A 23,250-nucleotide genomic window follows, 5' to 3' on the forward strand; every position below is an offset into this window, starting at 1 on the left:
AGAAAAAAATTACTCATTTTGCTTAGTTAGATCACAGCTAAAAGCTTAGCATCTCCAAATGTAAAACAGGCTTTATCAGGTCACTGGCAGACAGAAACAGTTCTGTGTTTATGGGTTATCACACGTATCACTCGACACAGGCAGTGTGTATTACAATATTCTTCAGAAGCACTGAATGGCAGGCAGCCTAATCTCTTCTTACTGTAACTGAGACTCTGCTCCCATCCTCAAAAAAGCTAATTGGCTGTAGAAGATACAAACAACAAACAGGAAAACACCACAATGACCTCGTTAACTCAAACATGATTTACCTCAAAACGTAACCACTCCAACACTTTTTAAGCAGCCTATGAGATTTACAGCTTGTAAACACGGAGCACAGCAGTGACTATAAGCCAGTGACTCTATTTTTTTAATATATACAGTATAACTAGAGACTGGAGAGCATTTTTTCAATACCTCACAGACTTTTAATATACCCAAGATCAGAAGAGGAGATTTGGAATTACCTTTTTAAAACACTGATTTTGAAGTTACTTTATTCTTTAGCAGTCATTCATATCAAGAGAAGATCTTTAGAAAAAGAAGCCTTAAGTCGAAGCAGATGAAACTCATGCCATCTAGGATTTAGTTGGTTGGTTCCACAAAGAATATGGAAATGGAGACACAATGGTAAGATGACCTCAATACCAACAGCAGAGGAAACCTGAGTGTCAATCTGTTGACTTCTCAAGCTATCTTGCCTGGAAAATTCCATGTACAAAGGGGCCCAGTGGGCTATAGTCCATGGGCTACCGCGCTGGTGGGTTGCAAAGAATCGGACACGACTGAGTGAGCACACACACACACACACCAAGCAGGGCTAAGAAGCACACAAGGAAAAAGGAGAATGTGAATGCATCAGTAATTTAACCACATGAATATAAAACAGACTTGTACAGGCACTCCACCTCAGAAGAATGGGGAGGATGAGAGGGGGCACTGTGTGTGTGACAGTGAGCTCGTGAGCAGCTACAGAGCCAATATTCACATACAGTTAAGCTGTGTTTTAAGACATTTGAAAAGGAGGGGAAAAGCTATTTGTTTACAAATGTGAAAGAGTTTTGCTTTTTAAAAACAAGTAAACAGATGGTAAGAAGTGCCCAGCTCCTACAGCGTGAGAGGAGGGACATAGCGCAGAGCAGTGCCGGGAAGGAGCGTGACAGTGGAGCGAGTTAACAACCTGCTTGGTATGATGAGAGTTCATGAGGGAGAAGTCAGAGCTGGACGTGAAGGAAAAGGAAGCACCCACTGTGATTCCCACTGGGAAAACCTGGGGAAGACAAGGGGAACCTGGCAGGTCTCTCTTAGCAGAGGCCGCAGCTGACGGAGAACTGCAGGAGAAGAGCTGTGTCAGGAGTTCAAGCGGGTGAGGGAGAGCTTGAGAGGAGGCAGGACCCACCACTGGGACTGTAACATATTCAAACCTCTGTAGATGAGAAGAGTAAAGTTTCTTAGGAACAGAGGAGAAAATCGAGAGCTAGTTATTGTTTATTGTTTAGTCGCCAAGTTGTGTCTGACTCTTTGTGACCCCAAGGACTGTAGCCTGCCAAGCTTGGAAATCCTGTGGACAAGGCAAGAATACTGGAGTGGGTTGCCATTTCCTAGAAGAGATCTAATTGAGGAGACTGTAAACGCTGTTGGTCTTAGTCAAGAAAATAAATTATTTTTATTAAATGTTGTATCATACTTTACCTATTATTATTATCAATCCTTTACTAACAAACAATTTAGTAGAACTCTTAGTGGAGAAAATATGTGACTCTGGCCCTGAGGCAAAGTCCAGGCGTTTTTGTGGTTGCTTTTGCCCTGGTCTCCTGTCCCATGTCTCCCTGCTGCTTTGCTTCTCCGGCCCCTGGACGGCAGGGAAGACATAGCCCCAGGACCAGCACAGGGCTTGATATAAGAAGCTGCTCAATCACGGTTCTGACAATTATTCAAGCTAACCCTAACTTTAGACTTACATAAACTGTTCTGTTCAGGCACCATGGTTCAACCAAAAACAGCTTTGTGAACTGTACCTATGAAGTTTGGAAAGAAATAAGTAGTTGATTTCTGGCCTATCTTGCAAAACCACTTTACTTTATATGTGATGGGAAAGTTACAAACCAAACATGGTGCAGAACACAGACAAGAGTACTATGGTGGGGGCAGGGATCAAATTAGTACGTTAGCTGATTAGTTTGTGACTAAAAATGAAGAATTTTCTTTTTGGAAAACTCAGCAGTAGCCACAGGACTGGCAAAGGTCAGTTTTCATTCCAATCCAAAAGAAAGGCAATGCCAAAGAATGCTCAAACTACCGCACAATTGCACTCATCTCATACGCTAGTAAAGTGATGCTTAAAATTCTCCAAGCCAGGCTTCAACAATACATGAACCATGAACTTCCAGATATTCAAGCTGGTTTTAGAAAAGGCAGAGGAACCAGAGATCAAATTGCCAACATCTGCTGGATCATAGAAAGAGAGTTCCAGAAAAACATCTATTTCTGCTTTATTGACTATGCCAAAGCCTTTGTGTGGATCACAATAAACTGTGGAAAATTCTGAAAGAGATGGGAATACCAGACCAACCTGACCTGTCTATTCAGAAACCTGTATGCAAGTCAGGAAGCAACAGTTAGAACTGGACATGGAACAACAGACTGGTTCCAAATAGGAAAAGGAGTACGTCAAGGCTGTATATTGTCATCCTGCTTATTTAACTTACATGCAGAGTACATCATGAGAAACGCTGGACTGGAAGAAGCACAAGCTGGAATCAAGATTGACGGGAGAAATATCAATAACCTCAGATGTGCAGATGATACCACCCTTATGGCAGAAAGTGAAGAGGAACTCAAAAGCCTCTTGATGAAAGTGAAAGAGGAGAGTGAAAAAGTTGGCTTAAAGCTCGACATTCAGAAAACTAAGATCATGGTATCCGGTCTCATCACTCATGGGAAATACATGGGGAAACAGTGGAAATAGTGACTGACTTTATTTTGGGGGGCTCCAAAATCACTGTAGATGGTGATTGCAGCCATGAAATTAAAAGATGCTTACTCCTTGGAAGGCAAGTTATGACCAACCTAGACAGCATATTAAAAAGCAGAGACATTACTTTGCCAACAAAGTTCCGTCTAGTCAAAGCTACGGTTTTTCCTGTGGTCATGTATGGATGTGAGAGTTGGACTATAAAGAAAACTGAATGCTGAAGAATTGATGCTTTTGAGCTGTGGTGTTGGAGAAGACTCTTGAGAGTCCCTTGGACTGCAAGGAGATCCAACCAGTCCATCCTAAAGGAAATCAGTCCTGGGTGTTCACTGCAAGGACTGATGTTGAAGCTGAAACTGCAATGCTACGAGCTGACTCACTGGAAAAGACCCTGATGTTGGGAAAGATTGAGGGCAGGAGGAGAAGGGGATGACAGAGGATGAGATGGTTGGATGGAATCACCGACTCAATGGACATGGGTTTGGGTGGACTCCGGGAGTTGGTGATGGACAGGGAGGCCTTGCGTGCTGCAGTCCATGGCGTCACAAAGAGTAGGACACGACTGAGCGACTGAACTGAATCCAACTTCCTAGAGTGGACTCTATGTAGCTAAACAATAAACAGTGATGCTCAAATGAGAAAGTGGAGTTCATTTTCTCCATGGTAAGCTCCAGGAGTTGGTGATGGACAGGGAAGCCTGGTGTGCTGCAATCCAAAGGGTTGCAAAGAGTTGGACATAACTGAGCAACTGAACTGAACTGAAGGTAAGTAATAGAAAGACACAGCTTTTCTAAGGTGACTGAACAAGTTTTGTTTACTTCTTAACTATTCAGATTATAGTCCTGCTAAGTTGTCCCACATAAAACTATACAGATGAAAATGACTTTATTTAATCAATAATTTTCTCTAATTAAAAAACATAACAAATGTATTTTCCTATGTATTCTTCAGGACTCCATTCTGAAAAACTGCCACTGATCATAAATTGTGTTTTCATATTGACAATAAGACAGTCTAATTTTCCTTTTAATTTAGTAAAACCAAATGGAGTCTGCTACCTCATTAATGATGTAAAAAATTGAAACTGTAAAAAGCAAACAAATTTACTACTTGTGACTGTAAGATACTAAACTTTAGTTTTAGTATCTTTGTATTCCTGATAGTTCCTTAAAAAAAAAAACAACAAAAAAAAAACTCACCTTCTAAATAACATTAGGCTTTTCAAGCCCAGATCTACTCCTCCTTATTCTGAAGGCATTTCTCTACAACTTTGTTCATCATCTAAAATATTGTGTTCAGTTCTCTCCTGAAGTATTCTGATACTTTCTGTGCACATTTCTTTTCTCAAGAAACTCATTCACTTATAATTTTAGGTCTCAGTTTCTCACTAAGGAAAGAAATACACATGTATCCAAAAAGGCTAAGTACAGAAAAGCCATATGTTTGAGTTGAGAGTGGTTTGTGATGGTGGTTACACTGGGAGAAGAGTATGTTTGATATTTTGGACCATCAATTCAAATCAAAATTACACTGCACTATAAAGACCTGACTGGAAACCCTGGGAAGATACCCAGTTCATCTGTCAAGTCATCTTACCTACTATAATGCATTCCATTCCAGAAGGAATCTACCTCTCACACAGTGATTACTATCAATATGGGTACAACCATGTCACCTCGTATGTCCTGAAACAGAGCAGGCATTTTATATGTGTATGGGTGTATACCACTCCACACTCACTCTCCACTGGGGTGGGAGGTATAGAAAACGCAGACATCTAGAAGAGGGGTGAGAGGTGGAAGAGAAAAACAAAACAAAACAAATACCTTAAATCCTTAAAGGGAAGGTACATGAGGGAAAACTGCTTGACTCGTTCTGTGAAATACACTTCTTTAAAACGTAAATCCTCTCAGAGCTCCGAGCTGAGCTTCCTGTGCTACACAGCAGCTTCCCACTAGCTGGCTGTTGTACACATGACAGTATATGTATGTCAATGCTACTCTCTAGTCCTCCCCTCCCGCCTCCCCACCCTCTCCCCCCTCGCCCTTGTATAAAAAGTCCATTCTCTTGTGTCTGCATCTCTATTCCTGCCCTGGTGCAAGAGTGAGGGGATATATGTATACATAGCTGAAACTAAGACAGCATTGTAAAGCAATTACATGCCAATAAAAGAAAGAGAAGAAACAAACAAACAAACCATAAATCCAAGCCTTGACCATTAATTTCTTACCTTTGGCATCACTTTAGTAAATACTACATGATTATTTTTCTGGTGTCCTGTCTTTGCACTCAAGTCAAACACTTTGCTGGCTACTGCCTGCATGTAAATTGCTATTTCCTACCTTATGTTCACAGGTATCACTTTCTCTTCTTTATGCTTCTGTTTGCCAGCATGACCCTCCCCTCTCAGGTCTTCTTGATGTATCTCTAGCTAATGGCAGTTCACTTCAATCACATTTCTTCTTTTAACCTTATTTATGTCAATCTTATTTTCATTTTAACTTGCTACAGTTTCCAAAAACTCTTAAGTTTGATCCCAACTCAAAAGATACTAAAAGCATTTAGGAACATAAATTATTTATTTCCTCTCTTTTCCATCAAAGGATTCAAAGAGGTAAGAGGATGCTTATTTTTGTCACTCTCCACAACACAGTTCAATGTGCTACACATAACCAGTGATTCCAGTTGAAGCTGTTAACTTATTAACACTATAAAACTGATTTCATTCAGTGGTAGGAAAACATAAAGATGTAAATTACTTTTACTTCTAAAGACTTAGACTGAGTGAAATGTTACTGGAAGTTTAAAAGATTATTAATTCCAAGAGGAAAGAAACCTTTTTTTTTTTCCAATAAAAAGGTACAGTGGAAGAAACTAACTGTAGGTAAACTCACCAGTGCCAGCACTAATCAACTTGAGGTGTAGAGAGAAAGGAATCACATTTATAAAATACCTACATGTTAAGCACTGCAGGTGCTTTACACAACATTATTCATTTAATCCGTATCAGATCAGTCGCTCAATCGTGTCCGACTCTTTTTGTGACCCCATGAATCGCAGCACGCCAGACCTCCCTGTCCATCACCAACTCCCGGAGTTCACTCAGACTCACGTCCATCGAGTCAGTGATGCCATCCAGCCATCTCATCCTCTGTCGTCCCCTTCTCCTCTTGCCCCCAATCCCTCCCAGCATCAGAGTCTTTTCCAATGAGTCAACTCTTCACATGAGGTGGCCAAAGTACTGGAGTTTCAGCTTTAGCATCATTCCTTCCAAAGAAATCCCAGGGCTGATCTCCTTCAGAATGGACTGGTTGGATCTCCTGGCAGTCCAAGGGACTCTCAAGAGTCTTCTCCAACACCACACTTCAAAAGCATCAATTCTTCGGCGCTCAGCCTTCTTCACAGTCCAACTCTCACAACCATACATGACCACAGGAAAAACCACAGCCTTGACTAGACGAACCTTTGTTGGCAAAGCAATGTCTCTGCCTTTCAATATTCTATCTAGGTTGCTCATAACTTTCCTTCCAAGGAGTAAGCGTCTTTTAATTTCATGGCTGCAGTCACCATGTGTAGTGATTCTGGAGCCCAGAAAAATAAAGTCTGACACTGTTTCCCCATCTATTTCCCATGAAGTGATGGGACCGGATGCCATGATCTTCGTTTTCTGAATGTTGAGCTTTAAGCCAACTTTTTCACTCTCCTCTTTCACTTTCATCAAGAGGCTTTTTAGTTCTTTTTCACTTTCTGCCATAAGGGTGGTGTCATCTGCATATCTGAGGTTATTGATATTTCTCCAGGCAATCTTGATTCCAGCTTGTGTTTCTTCCAGTCCAGCGTTTCTCATGATGTACTCTGCATATAAGTTAAATAAGCAGGGTGACAATATACAGCCTTGACGTACTCCTTTTCCTATTTGGAACCAGTCTGTTGTTCCATGTCCAGTTCTAACTGTTGCTTCCTGACTTGCATACAAATTTCTCAAGAGGCAGATCAGGTGGTCTGTTATTCCCATCTTTTTCAGAATTTTCCACAGTTTATTGTGATCCACACAGTCAAAGGCTTTGGCATAGTCAATAAAGCAGAATTAGATGTTTTTCTGGAACTCTCTTGCTTTTTCCATGATCCAGCGGATGTTGGCAATTTGATCTCTGGTTCCTCTGCCTTTTCTAAAACCAGCTTGAACATAAGGAAGTTCACGGTTCACATATTGCTGAAGCCTGGCTTGGAGAATTTTGAGCATTACTTTACTAGCATGTGACATGAGTACAATTGTGTGGTAGTTTGAGCATTCTTTGGCATTGCCTTTCTTTGGGATTGGAATGAAAACTGACCTTTTCCAGTCCTGTGGCCACTGCTGAGTTTTCCAAATTTACTGGCATATTGAGTGCAGCACTTTCACAGCATCATGTTTCAGAATTTGGAACAGCTCAACTGGAATTCCATCACCTCCAGTAGCTTTGTTCGTAGTGATGCTTTCTAAGGCCCACTTGACTTCACATTCCAGGATGTCTGGCTCTAGGTCAGTGATCACACCATTGTGATTATCTGGGTCATGAAGATCTTTTTTGTACAGTTATTCTGTGTATTCTTGCCATCTCTTCATGGTCCGATGCTCAGATTAATCCACACAAGGACTCTTAAATAGGCTATTATATGATACATAAGAAAGCAGACTTATAGACTGAAAGGTAACTAAAGTTATATGGGTTACCAAGATTCCTAGAATTTGTGTGACTGAAAGAGTACATCTCCAAGAACAAAAAATTTCAAGACAGAAGAAAATGAATTTATAAAAATAACTGAATGCATTCAGCAGTTGATAAGGACTAATCCAACAACGTAGGTTCCTACATGGTAATTTACAAGGGAATAGAGGGCACGACTCAGTTTTAAGGTTATCCTGGAAAAGTCAGTGAGTTAGTCGTGACCATCACCTAACTAAAGTACACAAATGCAAAGGTGATCAAAACCACTTAGTTAACAATGATACAGAGGACAACAGAGTGGTATCTATCTATATATGAACTTTTCAAAACAACCTTTGTTAGTGTGGTAGAGAAGCTAAGATCTGGCTCAAAAACAAATAATAAAGTTGGTTTTTCTTCTGTATTTTCTTCCACGCTATTACACAGAAATATTCTGGGGAGTGATATCAGCAAGATGGAGGGCTTGGAGACCCCAACTCATGTCTCCCACACAAAAACGCAACAAAACAACAAACAACTACAAACTGAAGAAAACAGTCCGAGGATAGCACTGGGCTATGACGCAGAAGCAAAAACCCCATGGCATTCCATGATACATTGAGGACAGTGGTGTAGAAAAGTACACCACTTTTTAAGAAGTATCCCCCAGCCAAGAGCAGCCTGACACCAGGAGGGTTGCCCTGGGAGGAAGTTCACCACCTGGGGGAAAAGGAAAACCCGTGCAGGCCTCCCCAACAGTTGGGGCGGGGCACATGCAGCCCCTGCTGCAATGGTCTCCTACCATCTTCATCAGCGCTGCTCCGGTATCTCCTCCCAGAAGGTCTACCCCCAGGTACCCTGCCCTATTTTTAGGTGCTCACCTAAAACAGCCACACAGATCAATGGAACAAATAGAGTCCAGACATAAACCTACACATAAAGAGACAATTAACTTACAGCACAGGAGTTATGATATACAATGAATAAAGACCAGTCTCTTCAAGTGGTACTGCAAAAACTGGACCACTTGTCTTACACCACACACATAATTTGATCCACTTTGAGTTAAGACTTGACTGTAAGACCAGAAACCTTAAAACTTATTAGAAAACACAGGTGGTAAGCTTCAGGACACTCTTGGCGTTGATTTTTTTGGATGTGACATTGAAAGCAAAAATAAACAAGTGGACTGTATCAAACTAAAAAGCTTCTGTGTAACAAAGGAAAATGAAAAGGCAACCTACTGAATGGGAGAATATATGTGCAAATCTCACATCTGATAAAGGGTTACTATACAAAATATGCGAAGAACGCACAGAACTCAATACAGAAACCCCAAACACTATGATTAAAATAGAGGCAGAGGCTCTGAATGCACATTTTCCTATGAAGATAAACTGAATATATACAACAGGTACATGAAACAGTACTCAATACCCACTAGTTGTCAGGGAAATGCAAATCAAAGTCACAATAAGAAATAGCAGGTGTTCGAGAGGATGTGGAGAAAAGGAAACCCCTGTGCACGGTTAGTGGGGATGTAAACTGGTACAGCCACTATGGAGTACAGTATGGAGGTTTCTCAGAAAGTTAAAAAGAGAAAGAACCTACCACATCATCCAGCAATTCCACTTCTGGATATTTATTTGAAGGAAGAGAAAACACTACTTGAGATGCATCTTCATGTTCAGTGCAGCACTGTTTACAACCCAAGATACTGAAACACTCTAAATGTCCATCAGTGGATGAATGGATAAAGAAAATGTGGTATATACACTAAATGGAGTATTATTCAGCCAATAAAAAAGGAAGGAACTCTTTCTATTTGCCTCAACATGGTTGGAACTTGAGGGCATTATGCTAAAGTGAAGTAAATCAGACAAAGACAAATACCATATTATCCCAATTATATGTGGAATCTAAACAAGACTGAGCTCACAGATACAGGAACAGATTGGTGGTTGCTAGAGGCAAGGGGTGGGGGAGTAGGTGAAAGGAGTAAAAGATGTCAGAGGTACAACCTTTCAGTTATGAGTCATGGGATGTGATGTACAGCATGTGACTAGAGTTAATCATACTGTACTGCTTATTTGAAAATTGCTAAGAAAGTTTAATTCAGAAGTAGTATTTTTCCCTGTCTAACACCATCAGAAGTCAAGATTCAAGTAACCATACTTAAGTACCATGTGAAACAAAACCCTTCCATGTGAGAATATGATGATCACTTTTTTTGGTTCTCATTTCCACTGTTTCTTATTTAAAACTTTCAACTAGTACAAGATAGATTTCATTCAGTAATCCAACAACTCTTTAAAAATAAAACTCAGGAAAGGATCAATGTATTTCAAATGTATAAAGATATAAAACAATGTTAATAAAAAATAAAATCTTTTACCTTCTGGATCATAAGTTTGAAAAACTCTTCTGGCTTGTTCTGAAGGAGCCTCAGGGGCAACTAAAGCCATATCCTGAAAACATAAAAAAACATGCTGTCAACAAGCTGCAATATCATGACATTAAAAACAAAATAAATACAAGGCTAGAGAAATGAAGACATTTGGAATCAAAATACTGTGAGTTATGTTAATATTTTTATCATAGCTGTATGACTCTCTGGGCCTTAACTTTACCTCTGAAAAATGGCAATACTTCACAGAGAACTGTTGTAAGAATGACATATAAAGTTTTATATAACTCTTGAAAAAGTCTAATATTGTATAAGTAATTACTATAAAACTGAATCTCTAAAAATTAATGACATTTTTTGTTGTATAGTAATAGCCAATGAAAAATAACAAAATATACTCTAGTTTTCAAATATCTAAAAATTAAATCCAGAGATATGATAACAATTACATAAGAATTCATTTGAAATTTTTTACTTTAGAAAGCATGTTATATCAATGACCTAGGGACAGATCAATAACAACTTCAGCATGTCCAGAATTTTAACTTTTATTAAAGGAAATATCCAAAAGGCAGATTTTTTTCCCCCTATAAAACTTATTCTCTATCATGATGAATTTCTTTAAAAGTAAGCCACAACTTACCAAAAATAAGCATAAAATTCAATGTTATCCTGGACTCTTCACAAAGCTTTACTCCACATATTTTAACCATTATGAAATTCTACACTTAACCAACATGAAACTAGAATATAGGCTCTAGTTGTTTTCCTCTATTCATATATCTGGTCCAAGCATCTGCCTATAATTATGTTCACTCAGACAAACCTTATCAGAGAGCAAGATTCCCACGCTTCCCTTTTTACCATCTTGATTCCTTTTTGAGGAGTAGGTATAAAGGGAACATATCTCAACATGACAAATGCTATTTATGACAAACCCTCAGCCAACATAAAACTCAATGGTGAAAAGCTGAAAGCTTTCCCACTAAAATCTGAAAACAAGACCAGGATGTCCACTCTCAGCTCTTCTAATCAACATAGTATTGAAAGTCCTAGCCATAGCAATTGAACAAGAAAAATAAAGGGATTCAAAATAAAAGGGAAGAAGTAAATTTTCATTATATGCAGATGACATATATGTAGAAAATCCTAAAGATTTCATATAAAAACTTCTAGAACTGATAAATAACCAACAATATTTGGTTACAATATTAACATACAAAATTAACATACAGAAATCTGTTACAGTTCTTTACACTAACAATGAAATATCAAAAAGTACAAAAAAAAAAATCCCTTTTAAAATCGCATCAAAAGTAATAAAATACTTAGGAATAAACCTGGCCAAAGAAGTGAAAGACTCATATGGTGAGAACTATAAAACGCTGATGAAGGAATTTGGAAATGAGTTAAAGAGACAGGAACACATCCCATGCTCCTGGGTTGAAAGAATTATTATTAAAATCTCTATATTACCCAAAGCAATCTACAGATTTAAAGCAATCCCTATCAAATTACCTATGACATTTTTTACAGAACTAGAACAAAGAATCCTAAAATGTATACGGAACCATTAAAGACCAGAACTGCCAAAGCAATCCTGAGAAAAAGAACAAAGCTGGAGACATAACCCTCCCAGACTTCAGACAATACTACACAGCTACAGTAATCAAAATAGCATGGTACTGGTACAAAAACAGACATATAGATCAATGGAACAGAATACAGAGTCCAGAAATAAACCCACACACTTGATTTACAGCCACATATAAATCAGTGAACTTAGAATACTCACCTCAATACCACACACAAACTCAAAATGGCTTAATGACTTAAATATAAAACATGACACCATAAAAGTCTTAGAAGAGATCATAGGCAAAAGACTGTGACATAAATTGTAGCAATGTTTTCTTCGGTCAGTCTCCCCAGGCAATAGAAATAAAAGTAAAAATAAACAAATGGGACCTAATCAAACTCTTAAGCTTTTGCACAGCAAAGGAAACCATAAACAAAGTAAAAAGACATCCTGAAGAATGGGAGAAAATATTTGCAGATGATGCAATTGACAAGGGCTTAATTTCCAAAATATCCAAACACCTTATACAATTCAAAAAATAAATAAATAAATCAGAACTACAATGAGGTATCACCTCACAGAGGTCAGAATGGCCACATCATTAAAAAGTCTACAAATAACAAATGCTAGAGAGGGTGCACAGAAAAGGGAACGGTTGTACACTGTTGGTGGGAATGTACACTGGTACAGCCACTATGGAGAACAGTATGGAGATTCTTTTAAAAGCTAAACATAGAACTACCGTATGATTTAGCAACCCCACTCCTGGGCAGATATCTGGAGAAAACCATGGTTCAAGAGGCTAAATGCACCCCTGTGTTCACAGCAGCATTATGTGAATAGCTAAGGCATGAAACAAACAAAGATGTGGTATACACACACACGAATATTACTCCGCCACAAAAAAGAATAAAATCAAGCCATGTGCAGCAACACAGACTGACCTAGAGATTATCATACTAAGTGAAATACACCAGAAAGTCAAATACTGTATGATATCAATTATATGTGCAATCTAAAATATAAAAAAATGAACTTATTTATAAAATGGAAACAGGCTCACATAGAAAACAAACCTATGATTACCAAAGCAGGGCGGGGATGGGAGAGGGATAAATTAGAAGCCTGGGATTAGTACATACAAATAACTATATGTAAAATAGCTAATCAACATTGTCTACTGTACAGCACAGAGAATCATATACAGTATCCTGTAACAAACCACAATGGAAGAGAATATGAAAAAGAGTATATATATTTGTATAACTGAATCACTTTGCTGTACAGCAGAAATACAACACTGTAAATCAACTATTCTTCAATTTTTAAAAAAGTGGGATATAAATGTTAAATAGAATTTAAATTGCTATTTCTCCATGGAAACAAATTTTTAAGAAATGCACTAAATAACTTTTGTCCTAATCATCTTGCCCTTATCTCAAAGATGAAGGAATAAACTCTTCTGGGTCAGTTAGAGTAGTTCTCACTTGACCATGTCTGAGCACCTTAATAGTATGTTCCATTCAATGGGGAGTAGGTATCAAATGGGTATGGGAGTCAATACAAGGCAATATATACAAGCCCCTACACAGTTTTAATGTATTAAATGATAAAATAATTTTTAAAAATCTGTTACTATATAATGTAGATCTGATAATGTACAATTATTTCCCTTTTACCATCCCTTGATACCAACTTTTAGGGTCTCCTTTTCCTGCATTTTCAGTATCATTTTATAGCTAATACACATGTCAAGGGCCATGCTTTTATCTGGTTGAACTTTCAATGCCTTTCTGATTTTATGATCCAGTCCTTTACTGCTGGATACTTGGATTGTGTGTAACATTTTACCATAACCACTGCTGTACCAAATAAACTGGAACATGTGATTTCATACGTAAACAGTCATATCTATAGGACATGAACGGTTGTATCTGTAGGACAGAGTTCCAGAGCAGGATCATTGAGCCAAAGGAAAAGGCACTGTAGTTTGGTACTACAGATACTACCCGATTCTTGGGTTAAATTTGTTCATTTAACCTAGTCTGAACAGTATTTCTTAAAATGCTTTCCTTTCTCTAATACATCACCAGTACAGCCTTAGCTCTACAATCACTTTTGTATCAAGGCCAGGATTGTAATGTGGGTTCTCAGATTTAGGGAGCGTTTAATAGCACTGAGACTATTGTTATTATTATTACTTAGCTTATTACTTAGCTTCCTTTACCTGGAGAAGGCAATGGCACCCCACTCCAGTACTTTTGCCTAGAAAATCCCATGGATGGGGGAGCCTGGTAGGCTGCAGTCCATGGGGTCGCTAGAGTCTGATATGACTGAGCAACTTCACTTTCACTTTTCACTTTCATGCACTGGAGAAGGAAATGGCAACCCACTCCAGCGTTCTTGCCTGGAGAATCCCGGGTACGGGGGAGCCTGGTGGGCTGCCGTCTCTGGGGTTGCACAGAGTCGGACACGACTGAAGCGACTTAAAAGCAGCAGCAGCAGCTTCCTTTACCACTCCCAAACCTTAATTGCAAACGTTTTTATATGTAGAAACTGTTTCCAACTCTCCTTTCTTTTTCAATTGTCCCCTTGAGAACACCCGTTGGAATCTGTGGAGGAGCAAAGTCACTGAAACGCGGAGGAAAAGGTATACAGCTGTAGATAAGCTCTTATGCAAAGGGGAGGGTCTGGAAGCACAAGATGAAGATAAAGTCATTCTTCCTACTCACCACCTGTTGTTGCATTTCAACCTTTGTTTCTAGTAAGTGATCAGGCAGAGCTTGAAATGAGTTTTAACATATTACTTCAAAATTTCTAAATATTAATTAAAACTGTGATCTAAGTAGAAGGAATGGGCATAATGTTTTTCTTGGTAAAAAACAAACAAAAAGAATCTTTTGGGGGGAAGAGGTGGCAGAGAATATAAATGAAGCATCTTTTAAATCTTCCTACAAAGTGAAGTTTTGGGAAATTGCCACTGTTTATAGAGTTTGGGGAACAAGGAAGATTCCAGTTCTAGCCAGAGGAAAAGGTTGGCATCAAATTCTCTGACATTAAAGATTTCAGAAAATAAGGGAGTGTGAAAAGAATTTATTAACTACCTGATGTCTCATCTCTAAGTTTCAAGTGCTACAAATAAATAAATACTATGCTTATGTAAAAAAAAAGAAAATTAAAATAGACAACAAAAACATTCACTGCTGATCTCTTGCCTCCAGTTATAAACATATAAACAATTTAGGCTTCAGAAAACGTGTACTTAATTCTTGTTTGAACAGGCATGGCCTAATATAGAAATATCAGATGAAGCCTGGGCAAAGTCCTGGTGTACTCTGGTTTAACAAGTGTTCATTTGGAGTAAGGGTTGGCAAATTTTTTCTGTGATGGGCCAGACCGTAAATATTTTAGGCTTCACAGGCCATAAGGTAGCAAAATAAGACAATGCATAACAGCAAGATAATATAATACATAAACAAGAGCACCTGGTTGTGTTCCAATAAATATTTCACAAAATAGGTGTAGGGCTTGACTTAGCCTGTGAGCCATAGTTTACCGACCTATGATTTAGAGAATACATTATATTTTTCCCCCTCAATGCTCTAAGATGTAGTAAACATGCCTTCTTTTGACATATCTGGGGATATAATGATGTCTTAATCACCTTAATGAATTTTACAAAGAAGGTACTGTGGCTCTCATGTGAAACAGAAAAGAGGGTAGGAAATTCTCACTAGCCGGAATGGAATCATCAAAGGCAGAAACGTGTGAATGAGCACAGCCCAGGGAAACTGAAAGAGCTGAAAAGGATGGAGAACTGTGAGAGACAGGGAGTGGTTAGGCAGGGGAAACCGCTCTGATGGAAGAACACACATGCAGTTTGGAGGAGATGGTTAAAAACCCAAGTGGAGCACGTGGCTGTCTTAACACTATGCCACCCAGTGGGTGCCAGTCGTAGGCCACTCACAGGCCAGCAGAAGAAGGCAATGAGGACTAAAGGAGATCAAAGCTGGAGAGTTTGCCAGGCAAAATATGGAAACAGGTGAAAGGAGATTATGGCAAAGATGTCAGGATGGAGTATTTCCAAAAAGGAATTTAGAGAACTTCTTGTTTGACATTTAAAAGTTAAAACAAGTATCTCAAAACACTATGAGGAGACAACAAAAAACCCTCAGAAGTAAACTATCAAAACAGAAATTGCTTTTTCCTCTTAAAATACAACCCAGTGGTAGTTGTCGGGTTCCATATAATAAAACCATCTACTATAACTGTCATTACTAGTGAAGCAAACTGTGTCTTGAACAATTAAGAGGAAAAAAATCTTGTTTTGCTCCTTTGGTTTCAGTGATATACTAATAGCTAATCTGCCAAACTCCTTAGGAATTAATTGTTCTTAACTCATATCACTGATTTTAAGATGTGTTTGTATTACAGGGGGGGGGAAGAAAAACACAAAGTCCCCCTACCAAAACCACAAAAGATTACAATAAATTCTAAGGGAAGCATTCCAAAAGCTTTCATCCATAAATTAAAAACAGTCTTCTAAATTGATTGTTGGCTTGCTTATTTTAAGTGTTTACAATGCTTTTTAGATTACTGTAGAAAAAGATCTCTTAGTTAAAGCTTGTTTAAATTTATGTTTAAATGTTTATAGATGAAATCAGGACAAGTTACAAAACCACCTTCTATTCCCATTAAAGTGCTTCATGCTGAACTCCAAACTTGTAACTTTCTAATTTGGTTTAAAATTACAAATTCCAACACTCATTTTTACCAATTTATTTAACTTTAACACTTCTAAACAAGGTTCCCTGTGTAAGACCTGGAGTAGGATGGCCCATGTAGTAATTTTGGCGATACCGTAATATTACATCTATTTCATATCTGCACAGCAAGTTTGAACAGCAAGTGTAGAATTTCATTAATTGAGAAAGGGTCCTTTTCAACCTTAAGACAAGATATTTTAGTGAGATATAACTACCAAATTTTTTTCATTGCACATAAAGGAAATGATTTAATTAGAAAGGATAATATAAAATTTCTTGCCCAGTTGCAGTACTTAGGAGAAAATTTCAGTGTGTACTGCATCCAAAACTCTTTAAGGTACTCCCACAAGAGAATCTAAACCTGAGAGTCAAATATTTTAATTAGCAATACTTTTAAATTCTGATTTATCATCAACATTATTTTAAAAGTAGTTTTCTACACTAGTTAAATATAATCGGATGCTTTAATCACAGGAATGTTATAGCAAACAACTCCTTCTCAGCCAATTTACTGGTCAACAAAGACTGCTAAACAATATAGCTTTTAACGTTATCTGGCTTCATCCACCTTTCCTTAACTGGCAAAGTACTATAAGAGAAGATGAAAAAAAAAACAAAACAAAACCCTGAGGTGTAATGGGACTATCCAATATCCTAGAGTCATGAAATGAATCTCTCTTTTTCGTGTAGCTCTGTCTGTCCACCATAAACCTTTTAAAATGTTGTAACATTAGCTATGCTTCTAAAATACCTACGGAAATATAAGGAAGGCCCGTGTTCAGCGTGTTAGCTAGATGTAAGTATGTAGCTCATTACCAGAAAGGTCTTTAAAGCTTATTTATTATACCTTTCATCATTATCAAGAGCAATCTGTTGTCATGAGTAATCAAAGAACCCCTGGGAACCTTATCTATTTTCAGGAATGATCATGCACATATAAATTACATTCTAGCTTGCAGACAACATTTTATAGTGCTATGAGGAGTCTTTCCACACACACACACAAAAAGCTAACTGGGATATAATTACCCTTTAGACTTTAAGTAAAATTTTGCTTTAAAAATCACTTTATTATATGTTCCATATTGACTTTGCTCATTAACTACGTAAGGAAAATACTTTGGGAATCACTAAGAAATACGATTTTAAATCAGTTATCAAATGCTCTCAAGTAGGGAATTCCCTGGTGCTTCAGTGTTTAAGAAACCGCCTTCCAATGAAGAGGACTCAGATTCAATCCCTGGTCAGGGAACTAAGATCCCACATGTGGCGGAGCAACTACTGAGCCCACACACTGCAACAATGACAACAAAAGATCCTGCCTGCCACAACCAAGACCCAAGGCAGCCCAATAAATACATAAATATATATTTTTTAATGCTCTTTAAAGTAGGTAGGACAGTGGCCTTTTTTCTTACTCTTCCATGATTGCTCGAATATGCAGCAGTCCCAGTTACCCCACAACAGCTCACTGCTGTGTGCTGACCCGTGCTGTGTCAGCGAAGTCAGAGTAGGAAATAACACAAGCAAAGCCTTTCAAGATTCTTTCTGCACAGAAACATAAACTCTAAATGTGTAAACAAGACCAGGCAATGGAAGGAAAGTCTTCGATATGATGCACTGAAATCCTTATGATGATTCATATTAACACTGGCTGGATTCTTTTTCTCCCTATCGCTATGACTGGACCACTCACTGCAGGGATCCCTCCAGCCTTCTCCACTGCTTTATGCCAAAGAATTCATCCCTCAGGCCTAAGGTGTCCTGCTGTCCTGGACATCTAGAATAACTTCTTGTTTACTCTGAAGAACTGGGCCAAGAAAAGCTCTTTGCCCCTTTAACTACTGTATGTCATGAAGAAAACCGCTAACACAAGCTGTTACTCTCTAGGCACATGGATACCTACAAAATTCAAGAAAAATGATTATCTGGCTTTTTTTTAAATGGTAGATGTTCATATTATAACAAAAATCAATCTGATGGTCAAAAATTCCTCATTTCTAGGCTAAGACTCTTTATATCCTTTAAACAAACTGAAACTCTGTGACATTACCTGGCCCCACAGTAGCCCAGGGTGGTAGACAGTACAGTTGATGTCAATTCCTTGCACTTCCCTGTGAGTATAATCACTGCTTGTCGGCATGGGCTCTGTAGTACCTCTCTGTGGCAGGGGTCTACTCCTGAGCCCCACTGACATCACGGTTTGGTTAGGTGCCATTGTTGGCCAAAGAAACAGAAGCAGAAGTGACATCCTGCCAGCTCCTGGGAGAAGCTGTGAGGGCCACCTGTGGCCGTGCCAGGAGAACCGCGACGTCCTCGCCACGGGAGGCAGGCACCCGTGGGACACGCGTGGCCACCCTGCAAATTGAGAGAGGCTTCGGGGCGTGTCCGGGAGAAGGTTAGTGTGTGCCTCAGCACAGCAAAAAGAGGGACACTGGCCGCAGAGTTTAGACATAAAAAAAACGGACTTGGTCAAATTCCTCTTTATCCTCGTCATATGCAGGCAGTTCTAGACGATTTCAGTGGCCAAATGCCTGCTCTGGCCTGGGGTGACTGTTCTCACTGCCCCACCCCACCCGTCTTGAATACTGCTGTGTGAACTGTTCAAACTTTAGGATTGGCTGTGACTTCAGGAAGCTGGCAAAAGGAATTAAACCCTAACATTCTGGCTGAGGTTTTAGTTTATGTCACACGTATAATATCTGCTCGTCCTGTTCATCCTTGACCTGCTTCTTCCTCTTCTATTCCTCCGTGCTACCCATGGACGTGAATTTTAACCACATAGGCTGCACAGAAGGAATCTCCATACACATATATACACTTCCTATGTTTCCTGTGAAAACAGAAGCCTAGAAAGATGACTGACACTATAGTCCACACAACACTACACTGGTCATTTAAACTTTGTAGTCCTGGATTAGTGTAAATGCAAAGTAAGGGACATCCCTGACTCTAGATCCTCCCACAGCCTCCTTCCCTTTTTACTATTTTAAACAAGGTTTAACTGTGAAAAATACTGAGAGTACTCAACTTCTAATACTCTATAAGTTTCATCACAGCTTCAGAGAGAAAGTTCTTAAGAAGGGTGTTCCACTTCCATGAACAGGCATGGTTAGCCTTTCATATCAAGATAAGCATGTATAGCTTATCAAGATAAGCATAGTATAGTGAGATGTCAGAGGAGAAATGATTATACCAGCTGGTGCTGTATCTAATCCCAATTTTTGCTTCCATCTTATCTCTTAGCACAATGAATATAGTTCAGCCATCCAACTATTAGTCTCCAAACACAGCACAGAGCTTCACATCCCACATCTCTTTCTGCTTCCTCTTTTCCCAAGCCTAGAGTGCATTGCTCATTTCGTCTCAGTCTAATATACATTGCTGCTGCTAAGTTGCTTCAGTCGTGTCCAACTCTGTGCAACCCCAGAGACGACAGCCCAGCAGGCTCCCCGTCCCTGGGATTCTCCAGGCAAGAACACTGGAGTGGGTTGCCATTACCATTACGTCCTTTAATTCCAATGCCATCTCCTCTGCACACACCTCTCCCCTCTTTCAGTCTCTAGTTCACCCTAGTATCGTAATTTGTTTTCCTAAGGGACAGAAGTATTTAAAAGCTCAGTGAACAGAATTCAGGCTTTAGCCAGGAGGTGTTATTTCTCACTGGTCCCAGACTCTAAAATGTAGATGAAACCAGTACTTATTTCACAGGGTTGCACCGAGGCCTGAATGAGGAGTGCACACAAGATGCTGACCATATAGTTTCCTGGGGTCGCAAAGAGGCGACATGACTGAGCCACCTTCAATTTCACTTTCATCATACATTAAATATATGCTATAAGGCCTTTTCTGCAACCCACTCTATTTGCCACAATTATTTTCATCAATTCTAGACGGACAGGTAGAGGTATGGACTTATCAATGCTGATTCTAAACAAAAACTCATAGACTTTACTCATAACAGAATGCCTGTAAGCATATATCAGCAATACCGTATCTTGTATGGACATGATCTGGGTTCTAATGTAACAAAAAGCTACAAGACACAAATTCCAATGGAAAGAGTTTACTAGTTTCAGTAAACTGCATGATATCACGGACATGACTGAGACAATTACTAGAAAAAAATTCATAAAAAATAATACAAAAATATGACAATTAGATTTAAACTACAAACAGTAATATTTTAGCTCTTAAATCCATTTTCCTTTCTGAGGCAAATAAAGCATGAAATTTAAACAAATGCACAAAACTCTAAAATTTACTTAGGATAAATGGATGGAATGACTAAACTGTATTAATACATAGGAAAACCGTATTACAAAATGCCCAACTGTGAATCTAATTATATTCCAAGTCCCAAGACTTTTATCAGTAATGAAAGATACATAGAAGTTAATTTTCTTTATGATAAAATCTATAAAGCATCATTTTACTTCTTTTCCTTAAAACTGTGTTAATACACGTAGAGGAATATATTCATGATAAAGTAGAATGGTTCAACTTTTGAATGCCCTAAAAAAAGTTCTAACATGTAATTGCAGTAGTCCTGTTAATGTTACACCAAAGAGTAAGAACACAAAAAGAGCATGCTCTGTATAAAGAATTCTATCTTGATTCCCAGTAACAGATACCTCTGTAAGAAGAGTCAGCTCATGCAGGAACAATTCAATGTTTTGTTTCTCTTTTGCATTAAATTCAGTTTCTCCATATACTTTGCATTTAAACAGAGATGTGTTTTCATGTGTACTTATCTAAAAGGAAACCTGTTTTACCATAGGAAAGGTCAAAGGCAACACTCTACACAGTATACAAGGAGTCCTTTTATAACCATAAAAGAGAGCAAAATGGAACGTAAAACTCATCTTCCTGGCTTCAAAAGAAAGTTGGAAATGGATTATCAAGGAAATTAGTCACTGATCTTCTGAAGATGAAGCTAGATGTCACAGGTAGGTTCCAACTATTTTTATGTTCAATCAGCAGCTTCCATCCCAGAGATTTAAATGCACAATGAAAACAAAACCACTAAATTTATTTGTCTATCCTTTTATAGATATAATTCTAATACTATTAAAGTATCATACTGTCAAATTTAGAGCATCATCTTGAATCCACATTGAAAATTAGCTCCATAATTAGTTCCAATTCAAGAAGAAAATATGCAAGTGAGCCAAATAATTTTAATCTGAGACCACCAAATGTAAAAAAGGAAGTTAATGAGCCAAAGGGAAAACTGATAATTAAAGAGAAGAAAAAGCAAGAAAGTTCCAGAAAAACATCTATTTCTGCTGTATTGACTATGCCAAAGCCTTTGACTGTGTGGATCACAATAAACTGTGGAAAATTCTGAAGGAGATGGGAATACCAGACCACCTGAACTGCCTCTTGAGAAACCTGTATGCAGGTCAGGAAGCAACAGTTAGAACTGGACATGGAACAACAGACTGGTTCCAAATAGGAAAAGGAGTTCGTCAAGGCTGTATATTGTCACCCTGCTTATTTAACTTATATGCAGAGTACATCATGAGAAACACTGGACTGGATGAACACAAGCTGGAATCAAGACTGCCGGGAGAAATATCAATAACCTCAGATATGCAGATGATACCACCCTTATGGCAGAAAGCAAAGAAGAACTAAAAAGCCTCTTGATGAAAGTGAAAGAGGAGAGTGAAAAAGTTGGCTTAAAGCTCGACATTCAGAAAACTAAAATCATGGCATCTCGTCCCATCACTTCATGGCAAATAGATGAGGAAACAGTGGTTGACTTTATTTTGGGGGGCTCCAAAATCACTGCAGATGGTGATTGCAGCCATGAAATTAAAAGACGCTTACTCCTTGGAAGGAAAGTTATGACCAACCTAGACAGCATATTAAAAAGCAGAGACATTACTTTGCCAACAAAGGTCTGTCTAGTCAAGGCTATGGTTTTTCCACTAGTAATGTTTGGATGTGAGTCCTAAAAATATACTGTTCATCTCAAAAAGAAAAAGAAATTATTTCACTGAATAGAAACAATTTTCTCATCCATCCTCAAACCATGAAGACAGATTTTTAAATGATTATTTATGAATACTCAAAGAAGTTTTTTTATTCACTCATCTGGAGAAAGAATCTGTGTATGTATGTGTGTGTATTTAAGTTGATCAGGCCAAAGAAAAAAGTAAGTTCTTCTATTTTTGTCTCCATATAGGATACTGCAAGCATTAGCAGTTATTTCTTGATTTCAAGCTTAGGGATCTATTGAATTCTTATGATAAAAGACAACTTAGCATATGCAGCTCCATTTTTCCCCTTTATCAAGTATCAACATGGTTACTTCACAATGTGAAATAAATCTTCAGTGTATTCTGCTAATTTATTTCTTCATCTGTTTAGCAAAAATCTATAGAGCACTGTTTTAGGTGCTAGAAACAGGAAGAGACAAAGTGGACACAAATTCTGCCATTATTGAGGTTACTAGTGAGATAATACCTAAAACAAGTAAGTAAAATATATGTTATGTGCCTAGTGACCAGAATATATTAAAAATCTTGCAGTTCAATAAAAAGACAAACAGCCCAATTCAAAATCAGGCAAGGGACATGAACAGACAGTTCCTCAAAGAAGATATACAAATGGACAAAGAGCACATAAAAAGATGATCAACATCATCAGTCATTAGGAAAATGTAAATCAAGCCCCAACAACCACTTAACGCCCACTAGGATGGCAATACTAATAATGGGACAGTAACAAGTGTTGGCTCCAAGCCAGGCTTCAGCAATATGTGAACCGTGAACTTTCTGATGTTC

The 23,250-nt window shown here is 38.4% G+C and overlaps 1 protein-coding gene across 3 annotated transcripts in view; it reads right to left on the reverse strand.

The window, feature by feature from the left end:
* MINDY3 (MINDY lysine 48 deubiquitinase 3) overlaps nt 1–23,250 on the reverse strand; it is an 83,713-nt gene that overhangs the window by 8,689 nt on the left and 51,774 nt on the right. For all 3 annotated transcript variants that reach the window (XM_055543894.1, XM_055543892.1, XM_055543893.1), the window contains one exon: nt 10,100–10,172. In XM_055543894.1, coding sequence (XP_055399869.1) covers nt 10,100–10,172 — 73 coding nt within the window. The remainder of the gene's footprint in view (nt 1–10,099; nt 10,173–23,250) is intronic.

Source organism: Bubalus kerabau, chromosome 13 (assembly GCF_029407905.1).
Source record: "Bubalus kerabau isolate K-KA32 ecotype Philippines breed swamp buffalo chromosome 13, PCC_UOA_SB_1v2, whole genome shotgun sequence".
Lineage (NCBI taxonomy): Eukaryota > Metazoa > Chordata > Mammalia > Artiodactyla > Bovidae > Bubalus > Bubalus kerabau.